This window comes from Mugil cephalus, chromosome 5 (assembly GCF_022458985.1).
Source record: "Mugil cephalus isolate CIBA_MC_2020 chromosome 5, CIBA_Mcephalus_1.1, whole genome shotgun sequence".
In the NCBI taxonomy this organism is placed as follows: domain Eukaryota; kingdom Metazoa; phylum Chordata; class Actinopteri; order Mugiliformes; family Mugilidae; genus Mugil; species Mugil cephalus.
The window spans coordinates 3,908,423-3,927,156 of NC_061774.1; the positions used below are offsets into that span (position 1 = coordinate 3,908,423).

The following is an 18,734-nucleotide window of genomic DNA, read 5'->3' on the forward strand; positions in this document are numbered from 1 at the left end:
AGATCCAGTTTTTGCAATGAATGTAGCTCAGAGGATTGATAGCTGATCACAAGTCACTCTGTAGGTCACTGGCTCTTGGAAACATACAAATGTTCACCGTGCGACTTTGAGGAGGTCAGTGTTTTTTAAATTGATCTGGGACCACACATGTCTGCTCTAGATTCTCAGTAATGCTTAGGTTGCATCTTGGAGGATGGCCAAAGTCACACATGAGCGAGTTTGTCTTTACACAGCATCCTCTACGTTTCCCTTTACTTTAATCAGTTGTTTTTTTTTTTAAATTCCAAGAACTCACAAAGGTTATTGTACACAGTTTACACCAAATAATCCAAACGCAACAGTCAAGAATAATAATAAAAAAGAAGACTATCAGTTTATACAGCAATTACTTCAAGAACAAACAACCCTTGAGTTGCTTGCAGCAATTAAAAACAAAATGTGGGGAGAATTTTCAGCTGTAGCAGATTGAATTAAAGAGGTTGATGCTTTCAACAGGGAGACAAGTGCTCTGATGAACATCTTATGATTGAAAGTTTAAAAACATTAAAAATGATACCATTCAAGTGTGCAGAACTTTTTCTCCTTTTCTAATAAGGGGATAAGTGAAAATGATTTTACTTTGTCCATTTTAAGGAGAAACTCTCTTGTCTCTTCCTCTTATTCCAGATATCGATCAGTTTCATTAAGCAGGTTGCCCTGGATCTCTAATTACTACCACCCAACCAAGCCTTCGTAACCTTTTGGTCCAGCTGTCTAGTAGAGAGGGGTTGCAGTTCTCAACCCAGTGTAATGAAAGTTTATTTCTTTCAACATCTATTTACCAAGGGAGGATTTGCTGAGCACGGCTGCTCCTTTTCTGTAACATCTCTTGCTCTTGCTCCCACATATACAAGCCTGTTGCTACACCACAGACAAGGCTGTTGGAAGGAGTCGCGAAGAAGTGTATTTTTGCACGAAATTAAAACTGATTCAGTTCCGCTATCAGTCCACTGCTTGCCACCACTAACGCCATATCCAAATGTCCCTCAAACTCCAGAAAACAACACTAGTGCATATATCCCAGCATAACAACTTGCCAAGGGGCTTGGCTTTTCAACACCAAGCAAGTTTGTACCTGGGTCTTCATAGTTGACATGAGTAGCAATTTGAGGATTAGAAAATGAGGAAAATTTACGTTTCTGAAGGGAAATGTCTGCAGGCAGTGACTTTGAGTCTGCAGGTTAATTCCCACAGTCAGCTCTCTGTGGATCCATTCATTCAAGTTTTTAAGGATTCGTATTGCAATCACTATGGCAGGATTGTTTAAAGAAATGCTCATTAGTGTAATGAATACGGGTTTGGAAAGTTGCGACTTGCAAGAGTCTGAAGGCAAACTCCTTTAATAACACGTCTCATTTTACTCTCTATGCTTCCTTAGCCCTACTGATTTGTTATCAAATGTGAATGAAATGGTTCATGCGATCTTTAGGAATTTAAACTTGGAATGTGGAAAAGTTCCACTGAGATAAACAAATCTCTATTTAAAGCAATGAAAAAAGAAGAAAGAAATTTATTTTACAAAATAGTCTAGACATCAGACTTTGGTGACGCCAACAGGATGAAATTTATTTATTTATTTGTTAGCTAGTGAACTGACTAATCAGAGTTTAGTTGAAATTAAAAATTGAGCTAACTTCTTGGAAAATGTCATGAGAGAAAGGCCACACACTGGGTAATCAACCCAGACTTTGTGAAATTCGTTTTAAGTTCACACACAGCAAAATTACTCTTAATGGCAACTTCTGCAACTACTACTTTTCTGTTAAACTGTGCCAACGAGATATATTTGGCTCCTCTTACTGTTTGGTTAGAGTGAAAACAAAAATGGAATACCCTCCTACTCAGCTGAATGGATTACATTAAACATCTTGGTAACTCAGCCCAATAGCAGGGCAACTGTTTTCTGAAACGCCTTACTGTAGCTGTATCACTGACCATGCCATATAATTGCAGTCAAATAATCAACACAAACATTGATTCTCATTTAAAACAAGGCCATACAAACCTATCCAATGAATAAATGACCTTCAGCTGTGATTAAACAAAGAATGTTATTATGATTTTCTCTCTTAGGTATGTTATTTAATCAGGCTGCACACATACTAATGCAACTGATCAAACTATTCGTTCTTTATTGCCCATGTATGGTTACTTCATTCAATTTCCCTCAGCACCAGCACTGCAAGTACCTCTTATCTGACCTTCAGTCCCTCACACACTTTACAATGACTAACATCTACTGGGGATTGCTGTGATATTGCCAAACTCAGGTTGTCTCATCACTGTGTGCTTGTTTGGATAACAGTTTTTAAATTTGACAAACAAATGGAAACTGCAAGCTCTCAACTGGAGTGTTTAACAGTCTACGCAGGTCATAGGATTGTCCAAAAGCCTCTCAGAACTCCTCTCTAACAGCTCATAAAAAAAGCCTTTTTTTATCATCTGTGTCCATTTTCCTCCAAACATGTCCTCACTGTTTGATGCCATCCTCATCACAGAAACATAAATAAGGAGCTGAAGCACACAGTCTCAGACGTTAAATTTTATTTTTGGAAACAATGAATATCCTTGAAGGTGCATTCAGGGAACAATAGCTGTGTAATAACTTTCTGAGATAAATGGTTAAAACCTGTGCCTTTCCCTCCAGTGCTTCTAGGAAGTGGTCTGTACGTCTGAGTAACTGCTCCTCAGCTCGATCCCTAAAGTGATCCTTTGCTGGCTAACCGCATAAATCTCTAATTTGGAGCAAAGACTAAAATAATTAAAATGTATGCATACTGTAGTTAAATCTTCTATGTAATATTTGCACTTAGCAAATCCATGCTAAGGGCCAGGCTGTATCCATTGCCCAATTATCAGTTCGCCAGGAGATTTAAGCACGGCAAGCAGCATATAACTGGACAAGAGAATAAAGTTTGGACCAACCACAGCCTTTGAAGCCTGTGTCATCGCAACGTGTAGTCCCATTTCTGGGCAGTTTCAGACCAAGCTACGCCATAGGTACACCTTAGATCTGACAGAGGCAGACACTGCTAAGATGGTGACGACCACAGACAAGACACGCAAAAGCACTCTTTAGGAAAGCTAAGGCTGATGGGTTAGTCCACATTTATATAGTCTTTGGTTCGGGCTCCAAGAATAATTCATATTTCATATAAAATGGTAGTTTCCTACATTTTGAATGTTTTAGTGATGTATGACCATGCAACTGTGACTTAATTTTAATGTGTGCTTCTTTATTTGTATGGTATGCTTGGATACTGTATTTGAAGTGGAATAGCATTTAATAAAAATACGACCTGTGGCACCAAAACCTTTTAACTTAACCTTTAACTTTTTTTCATCAAAAATGTTCTATGTGCACTGCATGCATGCAGATGCATCCCTAATCTGTCTGAGAAAATCTATCACCACGAGCATCAAGTGTTGCAAAACATGCCAAAACAACAACCCAGCTGAGTGACCCGCTTCAAATCTCAGCTAAAGCCTGTCAACAGGTGTGAAGGGAGACAAAGTGTTGAACAAACTTTGGCTGTCAAGGCAGAAAATGAAAGATAGACTTTGACAAACGGAGTTGGGCATGAAAGATCTGCCTTGTCATTGGTGTCTCATTAGCTGCCGTGGTTCCGGGGCCTTTTTAATGCTGTCGTCTGTAAAAGTCCTAATTAGAGGCAGCTGAACAGATGTAAGACGTGGAGGGCAAAGGAAGAGGAGGAGGAGGAAGAGGAAGAGGGGGTTTGGCAACTTTTCTAACTGGTTAGTGGCCTGTCACTCTCCTGGAGTCTCTCATAGTCTGAACATTAGTCATTCAAGAGGTGTCCTTCAAGCTGTTATCACATAATCTTCCCGTGAAGAAGAAAAGGGAGTGGGAAAGTCTTGAAAACATATAAAGGGGTAGTTGTACAATGGTCAGTCTCTTTCATATAGTTTCAGAGTCTCATTCCGTAGAAGAACCTTAATTTCCCTGTATTTTAATTATTAAATCTGAGCCAGTATTGCCATCGCATGCTCTTCTCACACTTTAAGCGTTAAATACTGGAAATGATTCACACCATGCTTTTTTATGTTGATGTTTATGCCTCTTTGCCAGTGTTTTTCGTCGTCCATCAGGCCCATTCTTGTAAAAGCGATATCTTAAGAACTAACAAAACTTTTTCAAAATTGGCACAAACGTTCACTTGGACGCATTGATCTGGTGGTTGGCTATAACTCAAGAATTCATATGTTAATATCTGAGAGGATAAAATGGTGAATTGGTGATGCCTGCAGGTACACTTTTATCAATTCAGTCTTTGATGACTTATTTAGTCTGGCCAGACATAGGTGCAAACTACTGCCAGTTGGCCTGTCAGAACATAACTGCAATAATTCTGCGGTAAATCTTTGTTTCTTCTTTTAATTTGTTTGAGTAATTTGCAAATAGTGCTAAAAACAAACTTTTATTCGACTTTATGTTTTGGATGGACTTGAAAAAGGTTTGTGAACATAGTTGCATAAACCAGGATCAGTGCTGTGTATACACAAATTCATCAGTATATTAATACAGCTACATGTACTCTAATCCCAATTTATGTAGACAGATCCTGTACACTACAAAGCCAAACCCTCAGTTTTAGTCTCATTCAGTCTAAGGAACAATGAAAAGTGGTTCCGCATTTTTGGTTTAGTGCAGCTGTTAGGCCGAAATAAAGCACACATTGATATTTTTCAACTATTCATCATGGGTCTTTGTCCACTGCTGCGTCTTATAATCAAGCTCTAACATCAAACTCCAAACTGTTGAGAGAACAGATAAGACACTGCGCATTAATCATCCAGCATGTGCACTAACACAATAAAACATGAATAAGTAGAGTTTTCCCTCTCCTAATGGCCATTACTGACTTGAATGGCAAACTGCCCAGTTTATGTCATGTTAATTATCACCTGGACGGAAACACAAACACACTCCACACTCATTCCAGAGCCCTATCTTTAGCTACATCCCAGATCGAAGTTCAAGAGGATATACGTCCATTCTCTTGTTTCTCCAGCTGTAACACTATGCTGTGTCACCAACAGCATTAAACAGGACTTTAATTCACAGTAGATATTTTTACATGTCACTCACTGATCTAGCTAATACATTAATAAAGGCTGAACTGTATGGCACACTGGCACAGCCTCCTGGCGCAGCTAAATGAGTACATCTATAATTAAGGTTATTACTTGCACATGTGCTTTTCCTGCTAAGACAAGTTAAAATGTCTTCTTTGAAAATGGCCACACCTTCCGGTATTTGATTTTGAAAAGTCTATTTAAAATGTGCAGAAGTTAGCATTAAAGCAGAGCATGGGCATTACATCCTGCAAGACTACCGCTTTGTGGAGTCATCAATCTTGTGGTTACATCATGTACTCCCTGCATGTAATTTCTGATCATATTTAAATGTGCCTGTTTTTTGTTTTGTTTAGTTTTTTTACCTCAATAGTGATTTTTGTGTAGTGTTTTTTATTTCAAATGTAGTACTTAGCCATGCAACATCTCAGCCCTTTTCTTTGAACTCTCAACTGCCTAATCACACCCAGTTTCAAATGCCTTTTTAATTTCAAGTTAAACTCGAGTGTTTAGCATTAGCATTTAGCAGAGTATACAGTAACACAAGGCACAAAGACATAGAAAACGTGACAGATCCCAAGAAACAAATGTGAGAAATATCAGGGCATCTGTAACCAGCTTACTGGAAGTTGGGCTGTTGAATGAACAGAATGCACTTTTCCAGTAAGTCTGTCAGAGCTGCCAAGTCATTTTTTTCACATTGTACAAGGACAGCAGTTTTTCATGCTGCAACAAAGTGACAAATTGCACATTGTATCATATTCATCTCAATTTTGCTCTCTCTACAAGTTTGAATGGAATACTCAAAGACAGTCCACTCTTAAGAACATCATGTATCCTGACGTATGGTGCGTTATGTACAGTATAATGTATCATGATTTTGGAAATGACAAATAAATGATAAATACTATCTATTCAAACCTGGGTTACAGGGCAGCTATACCCAGAGACACAGTACATCTTCATTTCTCGCCTCTTCTAGCAAAAAGGTATCTGTCTTGCTTTATGCCACAATAAGTGGTGTAAAGCCCATTGGTTATTGATTGGTTGTGATGGAAGAATTGCTCAGATACAGGACTTAGATCAAACAGGATTTGTTGCGAGTTGACTTATTATCTTCCATTTTAAGTATCAGTTTGGTCAAATTGGGAACCAAAATGAGTTAGATTAGGGAAGAGGGTAAAACAGATCGTTTCACAATATCAGGTTTGTGTTAGAAACTCCTTCTGCCAGCACATGTGTCCGTTGCATACAAATAGCATTGCTGGCTACAGATACATGGGTGTATGTTGTGTAAATAATCAGATGGGCTATTCTATCTCGAGTACAAACAACATGCTGGCTACTGCCTGACCCTTGGGTGCAAATAGCATTTGCCTAATAAGTGAATTTATTACTTGCTATCAGCTGTCTTTTTAAGAGTGTGTTACAGGAGGCTATCGTTTCTGATCCTCAGCAGTAAAAGCTACCAAGTCACAAGGCTTGAAAATGTTGCTCAAAGACAAAACATTTTCCACCATCGTCTTGTACTACTGAGGAACACGGTAAGAGGTAGTTTCATTCTTCATTTCACTGAACAGAGATTGCGGCAGATCTTTTTCTGCACGTAGCCACAATCGAACATGCACATGCACACTTGGCAAAATCATTCCAGTCCGCCATACGACCTAATAGCTAATGTGCATTTTCATTCCAGTTGGGCTGTAGAAATGGATACCCTCTCATGGGGATCCAAGTGTAAGCACGCCTTAGCGGAGCGTATCCTGCGTGCACTGAAAACCTATTTGTGCTTTGGGAAAAGCCATACATTCTCAAAATAGTATGTGTGATTGGGTTACCGGCTCCGTATGCCACTGCCATAGCATCGTATATCACGTCTCACCATGTGCTAGGTGACATAATCCAGCCAGCATGGGAAGGCGCTGTGCCAATGATTACTGGGACAGGTGTGTTTTTTATTTCAACCCCTAAAAGCATTAGTGCTGGGATATTTCAAATTTCCATTTAATGGCTTCTGGTTCTCTTCTCACTCTCCTCCAGTGGCACCTACAGAAGACGCAGTGGCGGTTTCAATTCCACCAGCGTGCATGACTTATGAGTTGGTATTGTAACTATTTTGGGTAATGGGAAGTGAAAACAAGAAAAATGTCTCTTCATAAAGTCTGCAGGGACGAATGTTTGAGTGAGGTTGCACCTCCAGGATGAGCTACACTGGCAGCGACACATGGAGAACAAAGACGATTCGTTTTTTTTCTTTTTTTTTTAAGATGCATATCAGTTCAGCTACGTGTCCTAGTGGTATCTTTGACCTGAAGCTCTAAAGGATCCATCGTCATCTCAAAACACATTGACTTCAGTGACGAAACAACAAGAATCCTTTTGGATCAAGTGAAAACACATGGGGGGGGAGATGCTGCTGGTGACTGGTGATGAGATTGGTACAGAATTTGCAGAAGTTTTTCCAGAGTGATGGTTTGAATTTAATTAATGTTTCTGAAATTTATTAGCAATTTACTGTCATGTAATAAATATCAAATGACTTATAAGGAATGCCTTTCAAGGTTGCTGCAAAAAAAAAAAAAAGTGAAACAGTATTCGTGAGTACAAGCAATAAAAATGCAGCCAAATAAGTCACCATATAAACTGATGTCTAAGCAGATGGTTGTACTATGAGTTCATGTGATATAGAATTTAGGACTAGATTGTGTTTACAAGACACAATCTATCCAGCCACATGCTGGTATGTGCAGTTCATGCTTTTCATCAGAATCTGTATCAGAATTACTTTTTTGACCTCAAGGGAAAATTACTTTTCACTACAGCAACTCCTTCTCAAAGTGTACCAGTGTTCAGAACAAAGAACAATGTAGGCAATAAGAATATGTAGAATATGTAGGCAATTTGAATAAGAATGCATGTGCAGAACAGAATCCATGTGCACCATAATGCTCTTCTGTAATAACTGACAGATCTTCTTTATTCTGATGTTATCTGCTGAAACTGCACATTCTGCACCGGGCCATCCAACACACTGGATATATTTATTCAATGTGTTCATGCGTCGGTAACTCTCATCGCTGCTTTCTAAAATTAGCATGCTTAATGGCGGTGCTTGATGACCACCAAATGTTTCTGCAGCATAATATGAACGTACAGTAGTAACCGGCTTTCACACATGACAAACCCTTCACGTCATGACGAGGAGGAAGAAGGCAGACATGGAAAAGATCGTGTCTCTGTGACGTGTCTGCATAAACTATGCAGCCTTGTGGTCAAAGTGGATTCATTATTTACAGAGTGAGACTTGAGTAGAAAAAAAAATATTCCAAAATATATATGACACATGTAAATACAATCATCTTTCATGAATAAATATTGTAGGCATCTGATTGAACAATGCAGTCCAAGAAACAGATGTGTTTTCCTTAAAACATTCAAATTTTTTTTAAAAAAAAGTAATGTGCAAAAGTCTCTCATACTGTAGATAATACCACTAGAGAGGCATCTACTTGTCTACAATTTACTCTGCAGCATGACAGCGACCCTGCATACCGCCAGCCATCATTAGTATGTACAGCGGGAAGTGAAGTAACAAGGAGACCTACAACAGGTGGAGTAATGTGAAAAACTGTGGCTGCCAGGAATCTTCAAAATAAATGAAAGGATCTTTACTTTTGGGCCTAAAAACCTACATTTATAGAGTACTGTATATCCATGAGGTAGATCATTCACCATTGGCAGTCTGATGGTAGTTAACTTTCGCTATTTTTCCTCTCACAGTCTTTCATAACTGCCCCGTATTTTTGATAGAGAAACAACTATGTTCTCATCATGTCTCACTAAATAGTTCTTGTTGTATCATGAAAGACACAGCTGGGAGATTCTTCAATATTTGTTCTGGGTCAAGCTCCCTGTCAGTCAACTGCGAGGTGATGCCCGAAACGCCCAGTGAGCTGAAGAGTGGAGTCATTACAAGACACTTTGACATACCTCTCTGATAGGAGGTGATGACATCTGCCAAGTTATGCAGACATGCCCACTAGAGACAGCTACCAAGGTCAACTCATCTTACTGCCAAGATTTCTAGTCCAGCTGGAATTCCAGTTGTTGTAAGGAAACCAATAGTCAAAGGACAAATGAGGACTGCGTAAAAACAGTGCCATACTGGCGACGATTCAAATCCTCGCTGCCTCGAGCTGATCCAAATGTTTTATCAATGGAGGCTCCTGTTTGAGAGGGAATTTGTTTTGTTACAACAAGAACGATAATTACTCTTGCCAGCTTTTAGAGTGGATCAAGCAAACCTTCAAAGCTCCTCTTTTTTTCATACTATTAAACTTTTTTTATAACTTGTATGATATAAGCTCATTTGCTTGCCTTGACAGGTTGTGTTTTCAGTGCAAAAATGCCCATAAATTACAACTATGTGAGTCAAATACTCGTGCATTTAGTTAATTAAGCAACCATGGAAATGTGATATGTGGAATGTTTTAGAGTCATAGGCTGATAGGGTTGGGGTGAACAAACATTAATAGAAAAGACATGGCTCTTGTGTTAATGCAAGCAATAAATAAAAAAACAATCAACGTAGAAAGAAAAAAAAAGGAACAAAGAGAGCTGAGGAAATGATGCTAACTGAAAGTGAACCACAGGCATTTGCTCAGACGACTAATTTTCATTCTATGCTGATAGTAGTCTATACTCCACCATTCCTGCACTAGTCAGTCACTTCCTTCAGCCCATTTAGAATCAATAACACTGGCAGTATTTACAGCACCTTGTTCAGAAGTCTAAATTTATATACCGTGCCTTTTTCCTTTTTGCTCTGGGAGTCTCAGAGGCATACACTTGACTCATAATTGCTCATTTTCCCTTCGCTTTGTTTTATTCAGGCAGCTTCATGTGTAGCCGCTTTGCTCTGTGCCAGCTAGTCATGCATTAGATACTCGAGTCATTGTGCCAAAGCAGCTGATAACATTCATGGAGTCCTTCCGCTAAGGAGGCGAAATTGTTTTTCAATTTGAGTAATTTCATTCCACTGATAAGGGAAAAAACATGATCTTAAAGTTGTCTGTAATCATTTTGCTTGTGAGGGAGACTCATACTGTCCTTTATTTATTTATTTATTTATTTAAGCATCATCACATCAGCGTGATTGCAGCCTCCAGAACAAGCATTTACCAAGAAACATTGACAAACATTTGAACTGATATTGCCAAGTTGATGGCATAACCTTTTCACTATCCTTATCTGCAAACTGGGGTTATTTTAGAAAGCGGGCTTCTTATTTGAGGCCAGCAGGCAGAGGCAAGACAATGAGACTGCTGCAGACGCTGAACAGATAAGAACCTGGAGGAAACACAGTGGCACATTAAAGATATTCTTTAAATACATTATTTATCCAGACAGTGTTTGCTGAGTATGTACGTGTTTCCTCACCAACACCCTGATTTCTATTCAGACACTTCCAGACACACCTGGGAGTTACAATTGCACCTGATAATGGCCACGATAATGACATATTTTACCCAACATTTCATATTTCAGTTTCTACCAAGCTACATTGCCTCATGATTGAATCTGTTTTCTGTCCAAACATAAATAAATATGATTGTGCTCATCCTCCATGGAAGGAGAGGTGAACTGCAATGATCACATTCTGACACCAGGTTGGTTTCTGTTAGAAATCCTGTTGCTATAGTAACACCTACCGTCAAGGGACGTACACGCAGGAAGAGATTAACAGCGGCGATGTGGCAGCAAGAAGGTGTGAGATAGTAATGAGATTCAGTTGGCCGTAGTCTCAAATGTTTACCACAATGTAAAACAGTCCACAGTTTTGGTTCCTACATTAAATTTAGAGTGTCTAGTGAACCCAGATCAAGCAACCTTGACCATGACAATATTTCCTTGGAATTATTTGTGGTCTAAAATAGATAAAAGGTTATCTAAGTAACCAGAGCCATGGATGTCCACTACAGGGTAGAGGATGAGTAAAATGTATTGGGCTTTGTAGTTTTATAGTTCAGCTGATGCTGTTACATTCATCTTTTTGTTGTTTTTTAAAGATCTACATATAAATGGCAAAAAAAAGTCCCACACTGTAAAAGAAATAGTTGTGTTTAAGTTCAGTAGTTTCTGCTAACAATACCACATTACCTTCTAAGCAACTCTCAAACAATGCAAGTGTGATATCTGAATATATTCCTCACAGCTGAGGAAACTCTGAATGATAATTACACATAGATAAATGTATAAACCAGCAAGGAAGTATTTTTGGATGGAATCCAGAGAAATATTTATTTTATTTATTGTCTACATATAGTTTTTAGGGCATTATCTTTTATCACACCTATTATGTAATTTGTTTACTGCCAGCAAGTGGTCAGGAGTTTAGACCCCTTCATGGCCTACGTCACTATGACATCACGATATTGGCGGGAGGCAGAACAGAGGGAAGCTTGAGGCAAACACTGTGGCTTTCAACCATGAAAATGTTGTCTTGCTGTATTTTTTTGGTTCTAAAACTGAAAAAAAAAAACAAACACTAAATTGAGGTTCTATCACATACCAGCCACTGCCATTTGCAGACAACTTTGGTTTTGGCTTTGCCGATTAAAAGAAAGGACTAGAGTTAGTCAATCAACAACACACACACTTCGCATCAGATAAGATTAATAGGTAATGCATCATCACTTTCAGTGTGGATTATGTTAGACTAAACTGTGACTGAAATTACATTAAATCAATCATTATTTGGGGGATTCTTGTTTCACTTCAATGCTAATGCTAAGCAGAAGTTGTATTTACTACGTTACCCTCCACAGTGTTTCCACTTACTTCTTGTAATATCTTTGTTGGAAAGGCTTCAACTGATAAATACAGGCCCTCTGTGTTCGTATGGACAAAAGTCCTCATTCAAATTCTTCTATTCCAAATCTTGCACATGTCCATTCAAGACATTATTATAGGGATCTACCAATGTGTATGCCTTAAATTTTTCTTTCATGTAGATGTTGAGTTTCTCAGGGTTTAGGTACATGTAAATGTCCGCCCACTACATAGTGGGCAGTCCTGTCAAGTCGTCCATCACTTACTGGATGGATGATTTGACAGGACTTAAGTTAATCATTATTTACGGGGTTTTTGTTCTTATATGGTAACAGCGAGCTCGCGCAATGTTAGTTGTGTGTGTTTCAGCAGTCTCCAAGCAGCATTTACTATGTTACCCTCCACAGTGTTTCCACTTATTTCTTGTAATATCTTTGTTGGAGAGGCTCCACTTGATAAAGACAGACCAGACTTTATCCCCTCTGTGTCCTCCTTTTTCCATCCAGTGACTGAGAGTATAGGTGGTCGAGTCAGCTATTTAAAATAACACTCACAGTCTTGGAGAGTCAGTGTATTAGTATATTCTCTAAAATATGCGTTTCCCTTGTCCATCTTGCCAAAACAGTCTCTTGAAGTATGCTAACCGCCATTTACAAGCAAGATGAGATCTTTTGCTTCCAGTTAAGCCCCACCCATCAAAATACGTCACATTGTTTTCAAACTGTGAAGGGGTCTGTACTAGCAATTGTTTTTGATTTTGAATTATTTAAATTTTGTCCAGTCATAGATGCTTTGAGAAAAAAAAAAAAAAAAAAGCTTCAGAGAACAACTGCTGCCTTGAATATACCGAGCTAAAAAAGGGATGCCGGAGTACATTATGTTCTGTTAGTGGTTCTCCAAGTTTCTTAGACAAATGTATACATTGTTCCACTACAGCAACTTGACTATAGGAATCCCATTCAAATAATTGAACGCAATATCCCATTGGAGCTGACGTAAAACTCCTTTTCTATTAGCAATGAGCAAAACGTTTTTGTCTAACCTGACACCTTTGAAGTTATGATCGAAAAGAAAAGTAGCCTCAGCACATGGGTCGGGTGCTCTACTCATTAAGCTAATCACCACCCCAAGTACATCAGCTTCAAGGCAAGCAATTAACAGTTTTTTTCATTACTTATTGTACACACACACACACACACACACACACACACACACACACACACAATATAACTGCAATTTTAAAGCATAATTTCCTTTCACTTTTTGTCTTCACTGGATCATGACTGGCCAAAGCATTGTCTGTAAGCAAAGGAAATTCAACACAAATAGATTCGTCCAGGCACAGACAGACCGGACGTCAGTCGAGACTACTTTTCCTTAAAGAACCTAAACCCATGACCCAGATCCCTTGAAAACTCCCTTGGCTTCATGAAGTGTTGGGAGAGACCGTGCCCTGGCTGCCCAAAATGACAAACAGCAGGCAGGCGGTGGCATGCTTTTGCCTGCCAAATACAGCACTCTACTTCCAAATAGAGCTGACAGGGAAAACATAGACACTTTTATCCAGGGTCTCCCACACTCCAGGGTGAGATGTTGAGGGGAAAACTCGCCTCCTACATGGAGACATAGATCTGCTTGTATTCAGCAGTTTCTAACATTGCTATCATGGAAAAATCACACTAACGATGGGCAGAGACGAGAAGCCAAGATATATGGTATAAGGTTGATCCCAGCATTAAGAGCCTTAGATAAACCTATCTTCATATATGTGGTTTTGATCTAACAATGGCGACATACTTGGTCAAATGGTCATTTTCTTCCCACAGAGTTCATTGAACATGCTAACCATCCATTTTCTTTGATGGTTTTAATTCAGCCAAGCATACCGGCCACTACTGCACTGCCCACTACAATGATTAACTGCGTAGTGCTGCATTCATTCATTCATGCATATCCATCAAAGTACACATGCTTCTAAGTAGAAACAAGCTTTCCCAGGGATGCAGGCTCAGGAAACATCTGACCTGTATTAAAGAACGAATGGCGATTCCAAGCCGGGCTGGTTCTGTTGCACTGGTTTAAGAGCCGTATCGTAATTTCAAATTAAGGCACAGAGTTAAGCGCTATGGAAACCACTTAAAATAACATAAACGGCAATGCCAGCTGGCCACATTTGTAGCTGCCTGTAGAAGAGGCTTGAAGCTATATAAATCAGTATGTTTGGTCTGTCTTGGTCTCGGGGCAGACTTGGAAACATTTGCTGAAGAGGAAAAATTATGCTTGATGCTTCTTAATTTCACGTGCATATACTGTTCTGTGTATTATATGTAATAGAATATTTGTTTCTGGCAAAATGCAACAAACAATGTGCAAACTGTTTGGGTTTTAATGTTACAATAGTTTTATATTTTAGCAGTTAGCATTTTTAATTCTTCCAACTTTGCAAGTTTAGAAAGCTCCAGTTGGTGAACGCATCCAAGATGAGCCCAAAACGTTTGCACATCACTGGCAGAATTTTAACTTCTGTGATTAGATATTTCTTACTAAATGCTACTTGGAAGTTGGAGTTTTCTTCCCCTTGGGATTTTTGTGTATACAGGCTTGTACCTTCAACTTTTTATCAAATAACCAAATTTTTCCTTAAGCAGCTGCAAATCTTTTTGTACATAAACAAGCCTTGGGGTCTAGCGAAGTTACTATTCATCTTTAGGTGATTGACAGTTAAAGTACTTCTAAGTGTGCTATTAACAGCTGTTCTCAGTGATCAATGAATGAATGAAACAGTCATGATTCCTAACAAGGCCACCCAGTCTTTTTCCTGTTTTTAAATCCCTGCTGCAAACGTCTTATTTGTCTACATCACAATCTAATGAATGCACAATGCACCTCTGTGCTCCAAGTATGCCTATATGTGGTACACTGCACGTGTTCCCTATAGGCCTACGACCCTTCTAACCCCAGTCCTCCCCCTAATCCCATAATCTTTAACGGAACACCAGCCTCTGTGATCATTGGCAGGTCTAGAGTGGTGCATACCTTCTTCCAGTGGCGCTCTTGGGGGGTGATATGTGGAAATATCACAGGTAATCTGCATCTCCTACAAATATTTGCAGCTGGCTTTTTTTTTTTTTTTTTTTTGATGAAACTTTGGTCTCTGCTTATTGACGGGCATCGTAGGGATAAAAACACTGCCTTCTACAAAAAAGTTCTTGATGTCATGTAAGTGATGTGGAGCTGATTAAGAAGCTGAGATGCATCTTCTGCTGGATGTGCATTAGTGGCAACAACCTGCATCTCTGCCAGCAAATCACTGCCTAAGACACTAGAAATTTCAAAAAGGCCATCACAGTAGAGTGAAATATATTGGTAAACGTGGGTAATCAACTTGAAGACGAGGTGAAGTTCAAATTTATACGAAAGTCGATTTTCTCTGATGGAACGATAACATCAATTGAACTTTCTATAAAATGCAACTCAGTGCCACTATAAACATATTATACCATATACTTCATAGATATAGTCAGTCTACTGCTCATTTCCTTTTCCAGAGCCTGAGGGCTATAACACTACCTGGATTGCATTCACTGGAATTATTTGTTCCATTACAGAAAGGACATACTTACTAAGCTGACTTGGAATGTGTTTGGGTCAGCACTGACTTCTTCAGTACGTAACCTCACGCCAAACCCCAAACAGGCAGTCAACTTTAGTCTCTGAGTGCAGATATTGTAGGGATAAGAAATGCAATAGGTTGAAGTGAATTTCTTCTGTATATGTCTTGGTGAATATTTGTGTAAAATAAGACTATGTGAGACTGTTTGGTCTCAATTTACACCCATTTGCAGGAAGAAGATTTTTCTACACAACAAAAGAATAACCAGAGGCTGTGGAGGTGGTGGTGGTGGTCGGGGAGGATGATTACATGCATTTTTCCTCAAACTTTTTCCTGTTCCAAAATCAAACACAGCCATCCAGTAGGGTGACTGGAGATCTCATTTTTAGTAATGGTTTTTCTTAATAACCATGAAACTTTATAGCCATGTGGTGAACACATGAAAATGACATGTGCAACACTGTAACCTAATTCTCAGTGGTGGAGGAAGGAAATGTTCACGTTATTTATGACCACAACACTCACAGTTTGGATTTCAGAGTTCATGCCTGTTCCTTTTTGGAAGTTTTGCCCAAATTGTATATTGCGACAGATGGTTACTCTCCACTGCACTGGCTCTCAATGGGAGATGGTCCCCTCTGATATCTTATGGAGTCATCAGCAGCTGCTTGCCAAGCTTAATACGACTAGGGACCATAACTCTCTAGGCAACCACTACTAAACATGCCAGACAGGTCTGGCTCCCTCCCCAACTTCAGATCATTATCAAATTGTCTCACGAGCGATCAAGTGTGGCGGAATGGTGAGCACTTTGACACTCCAGTCATGGGTTACAGACGGCCTGGCCAGCTATGCCCTCAGTCGACGTGTGACTGTGGTTTTAAAGACTTCTTTGACAGTTTAACATCTTTCCCCCACACTTCCCTCCTTCACTTACTTCATCTCTCTCCCCCTCCTCCCTCCTCCCTGTTGTTTTCCTTTCTCAGTCGTCCTGATTGAACCTGGAGATCCCGACGGGAGGCTCTGATTTCTCAGCCCTCACTGTTACTGTAGTGAAGTCAGTGCTGCATGTCCTCACACAAGGCCAGTCAAACCTACTGGCTATAGAAGACCGAGTAATGAATGATGTTTGAACAGTGCAACATCTGCAGAACACGGACATGGTGGTGCTCTGAACTGTGAGATCTCTTTGTCTCTTTATGTTGCTGATACGTTGCTATTTAAAACTCTGTTTATTTCACATGATTCAAAAAGGATAAAACTAAGTATCAATTAGTAGAGCTTTTAAGTAGCATTATATACCATTAAGAAGAAGAATGTTTTGGTTTCCAGGCTGTGGAAATCCCTTTTTCTGTACAGCACTTGCTCTTTCTATAAGAAAGAGATTTATCAAGTGGACATCTGGACCAAAATCTGTTTAATGACATAAATGTTAACACTTAGTAAGTAGCTTAATAGTTCATTAAGGGCTCTTCTGGGTGATTTATGGAGCTGAAAAGCCAAAGAAGGAGCTATGGCTCATAGCTAATCTATAATTCATTAGTAAGTATTCTATCAACCATTAAATAAAAAAGAAAAATCCTAATTAAGTGGATTTCAATCAGTGCAAGCAAGATTACAGAAAATGCTCATGCCCAATCTTAATTCCTAATAACATTATTAGATTATTAGATGTCTATGATATCCCTGTGTCCCCCATTACTGTGCACTCACACTCACTATACAACAAAGAACCTGATTGTCAAATTACCACCAAAAAAAAAAAAAAGTTTAAAAATCATTGCAGGGTAATTATTTACCTATGCAACCAAATATACCATCAGCATCAGCCTGGACGTAACATTAAACTTGGAAAATTTCTGAATCAGTGCAGTTCAGTGCAGTCAGTTCAGAGGGTAAGCAAATTACATCGCCCCGAGCGACTTCTGCTGAATGAATGGAGCCTTTTTTATGATCACAAGGAAAACTTCTCCCGAGGGACCAGGAATTTCAGGAGGGTTTCCCCCCTCTTAAACATACAGGGGTACACTTTAAAGGTAAAAGGTAATTTTGCACTTCCTATCCCGGATAATGCTGTTTGAAAAAAATGAAATGTTGCCATTCATTGCAACTTCACAAAGATGTGCATTTTAAATAATGGTTACATGTCTGATAGGCGAAAATGCTATTCTCAGTTTAAAAACCTCGCCGAATGAAACAAAATTGTACACTCACCGTTTTGCTCCTTTATATTTGGAAGGTGAAATTTGCTGACATGACTTGATTCAGCTTCCGAGCCATATTGTTGGAGAAGCGATGCAAGAAGGAGTAATAATGGAAGGATCATTTGGATGAGTGGTAGTTGGCGATCACAAAGCGCTGTAGACGGGATGGTTTGTATCACCACACACACGCGTCGTTCACAGGACACCAGTGCAGTCTTGGACACATTTGGAGAGGATAAACGCAAAGTGAAATCCACATAATCTTATTCATCAGTCCGTCTGAAGAAAGTGAAAAGTGTCACAACAAATCCGTTCCACAGCTTCCAAACCTGTCGCTGCTGCGCAATGCAAGTGCGCACCTGTTAGTTTTAAGAAAACGTGGATACTTTGTGGAAGTTTAGTTAGTTATTTAGTGTTATAATCCCGGCATTAGTTGTAAAATCGTCCTCATGCACGCATATCTACTATGACACCAGATCGTTAGAAATGCACTTGTGCATTTTGGCTAAAGCGCGTCCACCGTGCGTTCTTCACTCCGCCTGATAAATCCCTGCAGATCTTTACGCATTACAGCAAAAGCTCACACACGGAGACAGCGAGGGAGTCCAGCAACCTGATACAGTCTGTGCCCAGAAACCATTCGCAACACCGAGACGAGTTCTGTTGTCTGGCGCGGTCTGGAGTCATAACTTGGAGACTGAGATAAAATATCGCTGCGCGGCCAGGGTTGGGTTTTTGGAGACTGGCAACTGACGGCACAACAGGTGCTATACATAAAGTACAACTTCCCAGCCGAGGAAACTCCCCGGGATGTTAACTATTACGTTGCTGCCTGGTCTTTCACCCACTTTCAGTTCAATTTTTTGGTTCCCCTTACAAGTTTCACAAGTAATTTCCAGGGAAAGCAATAGAGAAAAACAGCTCAGTGTGAGTCTTGACTGCAGCAATTA

The 18,734-nt window shown here is 39.5% G+C and overlaps 1 protein-coding gene across 1 annotated transcript in view; it reads right to left on the minus strand.

The window, feature by feature from the left end:
• Positions 1 to 18,527, minus strand: part of pdgfc (platelet derived growth factor c) — a 41,305-nt gene extending 22,778 nt beyond the window's left edge. Inside the window, exon 1 of the mRNA XM_047584337.1 lies at positions 17,795 to 18,527. Within this exon, the coding sequence (XP_047440293.1) occupies positions 17,795 to 17,906 (112 nt within the window). The 5' untranslated portion in view covers positions 17,907 to 18,527. The remainder of the gene's footprint in view (positions 1 to 17,794) is intronic.
• Positions 18,528 to 18,734: the final 207 nt, after the last annotated feature.